Source organism: Rhineura floridana, chromosome 5, assembly GCF_030035675.1.
Source record: "Rhineura floridana isolate rRhiFlo1 chromosome 5, rRhiFlo1.hap2, whole genome shotgun sequence".
In the NCBI taxonomy this organism is placed as follows: Eukaryota; Metazoa; Chordata; class Lepidosauria; order Squamata; family Rhineuridae; genus Rhineura; species Rhineura floridana.
Window position 1 is genome coordinate 73,471,513 of NC_084484.1, and position 12,068 is coordinate 73,483,580.

The following is a 12,068-nucleotide window of genomic DNA, read 5'->3' on the forward strand; positions in this document are numbered from 1 at the left end:
CATAATAAGGTACATATTGGATTGCTATGATATGGTAGAAGGCTCTAAATTTTGATGTTATTTTTGACTTTAATATTCATGTTTGTCTGCTTGTTTGTTTTGCTCTCAATCTGGCTACACCAGTTGTTGGTCTATTTCAGTCTGGGCTGCAAGAAGGGTGGAGGGGTTTGAAATTACACCTTAAAATACACTGTGATACAGGCATGTTTACCTTTCTTCCTTCTTTTTGCTGCTCTGTTTTTTTCTCTCTGTTACTACAGTTGCGGCACCATTCTCACTCCCCACCCCTTGTGTATTCTATCTGGGGTTCCAGCTAATGTGGGATCACATAGTGCATGGGATAATGTCATGGCACTATATACCTAATCAGATTTGGCTGTGTAATGACATCACTGAGGGCAAAGAAAGCCAATTCAGAGTGAAGGCAATGCTTCCTGCATCAGAATTGCCCTCACTCTGGATGGGCAAGCGGTCACCCTGTTTCAGAGCAGTTGCTAAAAAAATCAGAGATATTGCACATGCATTTTACTGTAGCCAATAATATCTGTGAAAAGGGCTCTTCATTTCGGCTCAGTTGTGTTCTTGACACTCTTGTGGTGTTGTAATAAATGTCCTCTTACAAGATCCCAATTCTCTCCACTAAAAAGAAAACCTTGCTATCTGTGAAGCATGAAAATATGAATCATCACTCTCATCTCCTTTCTTTATAGAAGCTGCAAAGAATCGATCCTCCTTACTGTTATTCAGCCTTATCCTGTAAGTAGTTACCATGTTTTTTGAAATTAGTTTCCTAGCAACATTTATTGCTTTTGTCTGCCTATTCTCTCTGTGGGTCTCTTGCTTATCTGAATAACCAATAGCACAAGTGAAGTACGAGCTGTATCTTTGAAGATAAATGTGATGAATATATTCTACTCTAGACAGAAATGGAACAATGTAAGGGTAATTTAAATAAATGTGGATATTTTCCAACATGTAGGAGGAGCATTTCTTGAGGACACAACAAGGATGTTGAATTCTGCTTACGAAATTTCACAACTTTACTAGTCAATCTTTTTGTGTTGCCTTTTCCCCTCATCACATCTTGTCTAGCTTCCTTGATTATATTCCTTTTCAGTGGGTTGTTTTTTGTGTGGCAGGGGATTGCAGTTATTACCCCTGGGCTAGTCTCCAGCAGACTAAAGACCCAGCTAGTTTAGATAAGTAATGGAGCAAAGGTGATGTGGCAATTCATGGTATTCCCAACCCCTCTGGCATAAGATGCATGGGGAATATTTGCCTGTTTTATGTAGTGGTGCAGAGGTGTATGGCAGACAAAATTCCTTCATTCACGCACAACAGTGCAAAATGTAGTCCTGTCTGAGACAGGTGGAAGGACTCCTCCAAAAGTGCCCAGATACATATCAAGTTCATTTCCTGATCAACTAAGTGCTTTGAGGTAAGAGGAGGCTTTGAGTGGACCTTCCCAAACAGCAAACATAGACAATGACATATTGACTAGCAATGAATGGATCACTCCAAGTCTAGTTCATATCCATTTTGGTTTTAGATATAAACAGTCCTGTTCCATTTCAGCAGTTAACGTGCAGATTTCTCCTCAAAGAAGTCCTTGTAGATAGAACAAAATACAGGTACTTATGCGGTCATCCAAGAGCTTTAAAACTCTTTCCTCCTTTCTTTAACATATGTACTGCCTGCCTGGATGAACTAGAGAGTGCGTCTGCTGCAACATGGGCTACAAATGCCCCTGGGAGCATCAGGATGACATCCTGTCCTTTCCAGGCAGCAGCCATGTTTTATCCACATACATTGCCCCTAGGCGGGATGGGACATCATCACATCCCAACACTCCCAGGGGAATTTGTGGCCATGTTTGCAACCCACGCAACAGCAGCAGCCATGGTTCCTAGCCACTCCGGTTGGTTAGTAGTATGTATGATGTTCATATTAATTTATTTTAAAAACATTTGTAGAACACCTTTCTGAGTACAATTCATACAAAAGGAAAAACAGTTTTAAAGTCCTCAGACCACCTCATGGAGGAATTTGGTGAGGTGTAGATTCTGAACCAAGTTACAATCCAATCCACACATTGATGTGAGAGGTGCAGATCGGGTGAGTCCACTCTGAATTCCATCCCTATCCCTAATTCTGACCAGGCAAGTGGTTGATAGACTGAGATATAGCCTCTTCCTACATACTCTGTTGGTGCTTATTATGGAACGATGTGTTGCATATTTCTCTTTACCTTTAGCGTTTTTTACACAATTTATCCTACTGGTATTTTATTCATATGCATATTTATTTACATGGTATGCTCTGTGACAAAATTATAGCTTTCATTGATATGAGCAAATGATGAAGGAAACCTGGCTTATAGATCTCAGAACTCAATATGCAGAATTCTCCTAAGTGGGTAGTGTCCTTCATGCTTGGACAGTCCCTATTTAAAGGGCAATATTATCCTGTCTTTATTTTGTATCTTTTCTAGGTAGCTAAGGCTAACAGCAAGGAATAGATCATGTATGCATCATATTAGTATGTAAACATAGGTCTATTTGTGGCCTAAAGTCTGTGTCTTTTGATGTATCTTACTCTTTTTTGTCTCCATTTAATTGAAGTGATAAGTAGGATAGGGCAGCAGGGACCCATTGAAGGTATATAAGTTAGCATAAGATAGCATCAGAATTAAACCTTGGTTTCAGGAAGCTCATTCCACATTTCATTATTAAGAAACACAGCTACTTCCTATATTATACAATTTAATAATATAGGAACCAAAAATATATAGCCTGTAGTGAAACCACATGCAGTCTGGAAACCTGCTTATAGTATTAAATACAATCAGAGAGGTGAATGTTATAAATTTTATTCCTGGCCTAAGGCCATGTTACCTCTGATGGATAGCAACAATCCTTTCTCATACCATACACGTTTATGCTCCTGAGATGTAGAATGCTGAAATAGTAACTGGCTGTGTACTCGAAATGAACTGTTAACTTCTTTTAAGAAAACAGAAGCATATCAGGTCAACTGCAAGTATAAACAAACCAAGCTAATTAACTTGGGCCATCAGATGTAGCCATATCTCTCAACTAATCTGAAAAAGACCTAATGCATTACCATGTGTGTTTGTGTTTGTAAGTATTTAAAATCCTCTTATTATTTAAACTGAATTTTCTCATTGACTGAAACAAGTTAATATGACCTCTTTTCGAGTGGCCATGCATACTACTTTACAGAGGACAGGCCTCTGTTTGAAGGGCTAACCAGTTTAAAACAAAGAACCATAAGAAGGAAGAGCAGGGCTCTTGAAGTTGACCATCAACAGTACCTGGACAGCAGACTGAGCAGGCACACAAGTCACCTGGCCACAGTCTTCCCCACTATAGTGAGAGGTAACATATTGTTATAGGATTGATGGGTTAGTTGGACATCATCTTTGGTTACCCTCTAAGCCTTTGATGTTATATCTGTAAGATGGAAATCTGTAGAACAGAGGTTGCCAACTCATTTGGACCAGAGGGCACATTTCAATTTTCGAGAGAGTGCTGGGGGCACCAGTTACAAAATGGCCACCGGGACAGTATGGCATAACACAAAATTAGAGAATAATCATGGTGAAGCTTTCTCCATCATTGTACTTTCATACTAGAAAAGGCTTTACTTGTTGAATTTCTGCCTGCCATACAGCTGTTAAAGGCACAAGGACGCTGTTTTTCCCCAATGCCAACCTAAACCAAAGCCTAGGCTGCTATCCTGTACCCACTTCCCTGGAAATAAGCCCCATTAAACAAAGAGACTTACTTCTAAGTAGACATATATACCATTGTACTGTAAGTTAACATGAATTCTTATTGAGTCTCTGATCTTTAGCTCTTGCAAAGCAGGAAACATGCCTACGCTCTTTGCAAAGTTTTCACATTTGCCTTTTGTGGGGAGGAGGATTCTTTAACAGTCACCCACATGTATTATGTGGTAGTATTTGCAGAAAATAATTTCTAGGCACTACCTGATCTTAGGCAAACCCAGCACAGGAAAGATGCTTCCAGATTCCTAGGAAAAAAGGAAAGGCAAACTCTGGAGATCCCACAGACTAGAAAAAAAGACAGAAGCAGGAAAAGTTCACTAAAAGGGAGGGCAAAATAGCAATCTTTAGGACTCTCGGGACTTCTATTGCCTGGTATCCTAACAGCTCAGTTATCAATCATGCTCTAACTTCACTAATTAGCTACAGGCAGGAGCACCCAGGCTGGCTCTTTTCACATAAATCACGTAGAGGGTACCTGCACATTTTACTCCGTAACATTCTTTCTAGGAGGGCGAGAGACTTAAAAAAAATGAAAGCTGAAATCCTGGGCTATCTGCTGAGTACACCACTGTAGGCCTTCATGGCCACTATGGCACGCACGGGCAACAGGTTGGTGACCCCAGCTATAGAAGAAGGAACTGCTGAAGTGCTCATACTCTCTTGGTTAATGTCCCTAGTCAAGTCTGTTAAGTATCTCTATGCATAACAAAAGAGTTGGCCAAGTATAGGTGTGTGATCATAGAAACAACAAACTAGTGATGCTTCCAGAAGGAGGAAGGCATCCCCCCTCTCCTGGCTGGAGATGATGATTGGTAGATATAGGAGAACAATAATCCAGGCACCAGCATTGCTTTGACCTGGCACCTCGAAGAGACAGAGACTGTGCTGAAACCAAAGCTATGGCTTTGGGCACCCTCCTAGAACCCCAACAACAGAACAAGATTTGTTGGAGCATTAATGCAGAGAGCCTCGCATCTTATGCTCAACCTGTATACTTATGCAAATAAAATGATACATCACAAAGACACCACCATCTCCTTGACCTTTGTATTGTTGTGCGCCTTCCCAATCTCTGAGTGGTGAGATTTCCAGGGTCCCTGCACTCATCCAGGGTTTGGTTTCCTTTGGGAAGAAGGTCAGCGGAGACTGTGGTGTCTTTATAAAATATGGTTTATTTATTTACACACATTCCAACCTGAGCATAGGATGAAGGGGTTCAAGGCATCAGCAGTCCAATATCCAGCTTTCCCATCAGTATTACAGGAGGCACCCCAAAGCCATAGTGCAGAGCCAGTCTCTCTGCCAGCCTCCAGTCCCCAGCAAATCTTCCTCTCGACTCCAAACACAAGCCTCTCCTCGCAGCCGGGGGGGGGGGAGGCTCTCCTGAAGAGTTTCAATGACAAAAGAGTCTTCCTGGCCCATTCACCAGCTGCTGAGCAACTGATAGACCCATTATCCCACCTGGCCACTCTATTAGCTTAACAAAAGACTCATCTGACCAGCAAAGCGAGTTCCTCATTCCAAGGCACAGGATTCCAAATCAGAGCTCGGGAGGGGACCCACAGGAATCATCCATTCCAACCCCACACTCATAACAGTATTCATTTCAAGGAAGCCAAACCCAAGGCACCCTTGAAATCTCTCAATGCTTGGAGATTGGGGTGCATGTAAAACAGTGTTTCTATTTAAATTATAGAAACTCTTTCTAAAAACATCTTTACATGTTGTCGTAAATATATTTTATGCAGATATGTCCTCTTTTGTCCTTTTGTGATGCATTGCCTCTTTTTTGATGATGAATAAGTGGCTACCCTACTCTGTACAAGAAATAATGGGCCCTCCCAATCTTTCAGTGCCTTGGTTGTTGTTTGCCGAGCAGGATGGGAAATCCATGTGAAAGGGATGTGAAAGGGAGAGGAGGAATCCTCTCATTTTCACGTTCTCATCTGTCCTTCAGTCCCCCATTTTAGCTAGCCACAATAAGAAGAGCCTGCTTAATATGCCTAAGAAATCATTGCCAATTGGGGCATAGATTTTTCTTAGGTGGAGTGTTAGTGGGTAGATGATGTTACCTCAGACAGTGGGTTGTACCAGATGGCTTTCTCATCCTTTCTTCCTGTGATGCTATATATGTTCGAAGCAGAAGTCATGGCACAAATGTTTTATTTTCTTTGCTTCAAAATACAGATTATTTTAAATAATGTATAATATTCCTAGTTTGTTTTGTCAAATTGTTTTGATCTCTGTAGGAAGTGTAATCTATCGTCAACAGGTGTGTAAGGACTGGAGTAGCATACCTACTGATATAACAAAGGTGTATTCTGCTTTGAATAAATCTAATAGTATATGTATGGTTGCTACTAACACATCATGAAAATAACGTGGTGAATCTAACACTATTCACTAATAGGCAAAAAACCTTGCGGTTTAAGAATGTACCTATAGCCCACAGATATTTCTACCAAACTTTAAAAAGCAGGGAAATTGGGCAGCTATAGTGAATGCACCAGGGGAGCAGGAGACCTGAACTCCTCTCTGAGATATTGTACTGCCCTACAAATTGGTCAAAATGCAAACACCATTTGGGTTGGTCTTTCGCAGTCCAATCCACTTGCTGTGTAGCTTGGAAGAATTTGGTAACATGTGCCTCTGAGCATATGGTGAGTGGTGGCAACACCTGCCATCTCCAAAGATGGAGAATTATATTTTTGTATGTTTGTTGGTGTTCTTCTTACTTTGCTTCTTTCCTGTGTTACTAATGTTTCTACAGAGAATCTAAACTAGAAATTTTTATTTCCCTCATTATTCATCCTAGAAATCTGTGTCAAATTTATTTTTATTAATTTCAAAGCCTTTTTATTGGTCAATGTCATATGATGGTGAAGATAGCCTTTTTTGTTTCAAACTGAAGGTTATGGTCTATTTCTATTTTGGGTGCATTAACAGTTGGACCTGAAACTGCAGTTTAATGTAAAATCAGACTGATTACAATATGCTGCTACTTTAGCAATGACTCTAGTTGTTGGAAAAAGAGGATGCATGTTTTCAGCCTGCTATGTTTAAACCACTTTATTTAAGGCAAGGTGTTCACGATCAATTAAAAACATAGAGCACACCTAGAATTTTGCTAGAACATATTTCACCTCCCACTGTTTTATCTTGTGCAAACTGAGACACTTCTGAGGTCCACTGGATACTATTTTGCAGAAGTCAGTGCCATTATTCCACAATTATGTTTGGAGTTTTTTTAGTATAAATTTTGCAAAGTGTTGCTGTACTTCACATATTCATAGAAACAAAAGCAAAAGAAAACGATTTCCTATAGAAAACGTCACTAAAATTGCAAAGGAAATGAGACATATTTAAAGTGACCATCTGAACTATATCAACTGTCTTTATAATGTTGCTTCCTCCCGGCTAAAACAAGATCAGCACAGGACATATCTTCTTTCTATTATTTGGTCTGATTACAGGTGTTGCCACCACTCACCATATGCTCAGAGGCACATGTTACCAAATTCTTCCAAGCTACACACCAACCCAAATTGTGTTTGCATTTTGACAACTTTGTAGGGCAGTACAATATCCCAGAGAGGAGTTCAGGTCTCCTGCTCCCCTGGTGCATTCACTATAGCTGCCCAATTTCCCTGCTTTTTAAAGTTTGGTAGAAATATCTGTGGGGCTATAGGTACATTCTTAAACCGCAAGGTTTTTTGCCTATTAGTGAATTTCCCTGCTTTTTAATCCAGGAGGTAAGAAATGGGATCCTGTGCAAGTTTGCTGAGAATGGATTGATCATTTGCATGCTTATTAAGAAGTGGGATTTACACACACACACACACACACAGCAATCATGCTTAGGATAGGTGAAACTGACCACAGGGGATGAGGAAGGGAGGAGGGGGAGGAGGGAGGGGTGGAAAGGCAGAGGGGAGGACTGGGATGGGAGCAGGCAGGAGGGGGAGGGGAGAAGGACAGATGTGGTCATTTGCATGTTTATTGAGTTCAGTGGGATTTACTCCCATGCAATCATGCTTAGGATAGGTAAAACTGACTGCGGGGGGAGGGACGGAGGGCTGGAGTGGGCAGAGAAGGCGGAAGAAGGAAGAGGGGAGGAGAAAGGGAGAGGAAAGGGGAAGGAGGGAAAAGGCAGGTCTGATCATTTGTATGATTATTGAGTTGAATCGGATATACTCCTATGCAATCATGATTAGGATAGGTAAAACTGACCAGGCTGGGCCTGCCAACCAAGACGTCTTCTGTATCTTTCACAGTTGGGCACAGGGAAGGGTCAATTCTTCCTTGTGGTTTTTCCCATTACAATGTTGCAAGAACACCTGCACTTGGCTGACTTTCTCTTCTCCTAGAGATACATGATCAGTCTCAGGCCCTGAACCTGGCAACCCTACCTCCCACCCAAATTTAAAACAAAGCTGTCCCTGGCCACATCCACACCAGGCCTCTATTACACTTTGGACAATAATTATTTATTTATCTATTTATTTAGTGTATTTATATACCGCCCCATAGCCAAAGCTCTCTGGGCGGTTTACAATCACGAAAAACATTAAAAACAAATATACAAATTTAAAAACACATCTTTTAAAAACAATTTAAAAGAATTTATCATGGCTTCTCTCAAAGCCATGGCTCAAAGCCAATCATGGCTTCTCTCAAAGTATCCTGGGAAGTGTAGTTAGTGAAGGGTGCTGAGAGTTGCTAGGAGACGCCCTGTTTCTCTCACAGACCTTTAATCAGAGTGGCTGACTGTTAAACCATTCTCTCAGGGGAATTGGAGTCTCTTCTCAGCACCCTTCACAAACTACACTTCCCAGGATTCTTTGAGGGAAGCCATGACTGTCTCAAGTGAAATCAAGTCTGGTGTGGGTGTGGCCCTCTTATTAGCCAAGTCCAGCAGCTGTGAGGCTTTTAGAACACTGACAGTTGGTCCTTACTGAGCATGCCCTGCGTTATAATAGGCTTCCAGCCAAAATTTCTTAAATTAATTAAAAATCAACCAGGCATTTTTTTTAACTTTTAAACTGCAGTAGATGAAGGTCAGAGTATGGGGCAAGGTCAGTATTAGGATTACAGGTACTCTGTGAACATGGCTGATTTTTAATGAATTTCAACGGATTATGAGAACTCGCAGAAAAAAGTCCAAAAGGGCTCTGAGTTTTTTTCTCTCTTCTTAGACTTTGAACTCTCGATTCTCTCTGACTGTTTTGTGTATCGCCATGAAAATTGAGAGGGTTGTTAAGCAAGCGTTTCTGAGTTCAGAACTCTAAGTTTTGTAAGGTTTTGTTTTGAAATGAGCTTATGGGAAGCTTCAGAATGGCATGGGGGATATTTTCCATTTAACATTGCGGAATGTGAAAAACCCCGCTGACTATAGTAAACAGCCACTCTTGTGGCTGTATAATTATAGAATTACAGTACTCAGGTCATCTTCTGTACATAATTCACTCAGCGTCTTCCAGATTAGTTTTGCTTATGCTCATTCATTTTCAATTTAATTACAACCAAAGCCAAACACTCTCCTTTTGTGCTTCCTGTCAATCTAATAAATCTTTCCTAGGTTAATCTGAATGTCATCTGTACTGATAAGAAAAGGATTTAAGAGCTTATCGCTTACAGCAGTTTGAAGTTTCACTTTTCTGGAAGTTTATTTGATTATCTGATGAAAACATTTTGTTTTGTAAATGGGTTATCATTGCAACGTGTATTTTATTAGGTTTAAGCATATTTCCAATTAGATCATTTATCCATTGTGCTGTGCATTCAGGGTTGGAGAATGAATTTCAATTGTTGGCCTGATAAGCTATCATTCTGGGAAGCTATTAAACTGTAAGAAGGTTTCTTCCTGTGAGGGAGTGGCATAAGCAAGTCTTTATTCCCTTTTGAGTGGCTGGCAGTGGAACCAGGCCCTTTAATCATTCACAGAATCCTTTTATTGTAAAACTCAACGCTTATACAGTTAAACAATAAAGTATACACAATTATACAAACTTTTTTCAGCATGTGATTTGTTCTATGATTTTATGATTATTTGGTGTTTTGAAATTAATGTTAGAACATGTTTTGATATAGACCTAAGCAACCCTCAGGAAAACAGCCCTGAGTCTCCAAACACCGCACCTCCAGGATATCCAGCAACATTTTCTAGAAAAGCAAGCATACTCCCCATCCCCACTGGGGTAGGCATTGCAGTCTCCATTATTAGTGTTATGAAATGAAATTGAAGATGTACCTGCAAATGCCACAGTAGGAAAATGGACTTTGCTCAGGGTAGCCGGTCAAAGAGTTAGGCTGGGACCAAAGGGGTGACTTGATCTCATTTATTGCAGTTGCCTTCTGCTTTACCTCAGGCTAGGTGGTCAAATGCAGCCCTCCAGGCATTTCTGGCAGTTGAAACTCTCTGGCCCTACTTTATAACTTCCTTGACTGTTTTCAGGTACATTCTGATGCAGACATACTTTATTAAAAACATCCCAATACCCAGTGGTGGACCAGGAAATCCCCAGTTCAAATCTCACCTTTGCCACTGAATTCATTGAGTGTCTCACAGCCTCATTCCCCACCCACCCACAGTCAGTAATATGCATATTATAATACTGACCTGCATTGCAGGTTTGTTGTAAGGATTACTACTGTCGCATAGTGAATTATGTTAAGGGCTTTCAGCACTTAGGGAAGATCACTATACGGATGTTATTAGATATTTTACTACAACATATTTGCATACATATTCCCCCTTAAACATAATTGTGCACTTCCCTCTATTTAGATGTGTGGACATGACACACCCTTTATTTTATGGAATTCTGAGGCTTTTCCCAGTAAAAGTTATATACTGGCCATATACCATTATTTACTTGGAGATAATTAACTGCCTTTCCAAGATGCTTTCATTAAAATAAATATTGGCAAATATGACAACCTTGGAGCCATATCTATGGCAAGCAACTGCGGTGTTATTATCGGTCTTGAAAAAGTTGGCTGTGATAGATAGCACTATGAAGAGAAAAAGGGAGGAGGGGGGAAATAGGGATGAATATTTGTTATGGAAATCTAAGCAAACATTTTTTAAAAAGCTGTATCACAATAGAGACTACAAATCTATATCGTCTTAATTCTGTTTTTAATGTATTATTTTCCAGTATACTGATTCTTGTTCCTTGACTTGCTCATGACTATTAATTACCATAATTAATGTGTTTGCTGTTATATAATGATGAAATTCATTTAATCGTGTGAGCATCTAAGAAGGTATTTTAGTTCCTTGCTCATTTTTATTATAGCTGATTTCACCTTCTCATTCTCAGTGAATGTTAACAGTATGAAATTACATGTAACTTTCATAGAACAGTTTGCTCTGCCATCTAAAACATATAATGCAATCCATTTCATTATTATTAAACTAAAATCCAATTGTATTTTTAATAGGTAGCCACAAATGCCCATTTAAGACTTCACGATCCTATAAATAACAATAGTGGAAAATAATGGGGACAATATTTGTCACAAAGCCTATAGCAACATATGATGTGAGATTGCATAGGGGAACTAGGAAAGCTAGGTTAGGATATTGTAGATAGGTGTCAGGGCTGACACTAGACTGCAGTGCCCCCCCCAGGCTCCCCCTGTGTGTGTACGCATGTTTAAATACCTGGTCATCTCTTGCATTGCTGCATCAGTTCGCATGCCTGCCATCACCCACAATGGCAGTAGGGCTGTGTTGACGCCACTGCTGCCATCTTGGGAAATGGTAGGCATGCACACACAGCACGCTGATGTGGTGGCACAAGAGATGGTGCAACCGGGCATATTTAAGTCTGTGCCGTCTGTGTGCACGTGTGGTGGTGGTGTTGCTTGGGAGAGTGTAGCTCCTGCTCCACAATCCATGCCACCATCCAGTCGCAATTTGCAGTCATGCCCCGCGACCCAATGCTGGTGGGGATCACAGAGTAGGAGCTCCAGTCTCCCAGCCCTAGCTACAGGAGGCCTCGATCAGCCACAAGGTCCCTCAACCAACCACAAAGGCCCTCAGCCACTGTGCAGCCTGGCTGCCTGCTGGCACCGGGCGTAATAGGTGTTCTGCTTATGTACTATCTCTGTCTTTAGAATATTATGGGCCCAGTTACCTGTAGACTTTGTCACACTGGGCCACAGGTCATGTTTTGCAAGCAGGAAGTTCCAGTTTCAATCCCTGGCATCACGCGGTAAGGCTGGGAAATAACCTGTAGAGTCTCTGCCA

The 12,068-nt window shown here is 40.8% G+C and overlaps 1 protein-coding gene across 8 annotated transcripts in view; it reads left to right on the top strand.

The window, feature by feature from the left end:
* The window catches only part of FRMPD4 (FERM and PDZ domain containing 4), a 404,750-nt gene that overhangs the window by 340,936 nt on the left and 51,746 nt on the right, over nt 1-12,068 (top strand). For all 8 annotated transcript variants that reach the window (XM_061627118.1, XM_061627112.1, XM_061627111.1 and 5 more), the window contains one exon: nt 711-756. In XM_061627118.1, the coding sequence (XP_061483102.1) occupies nt 711-756 (46 nt within the window). The remainder of the gene's footprint in view (nt 1-710; nt 757-12,068) is intronic.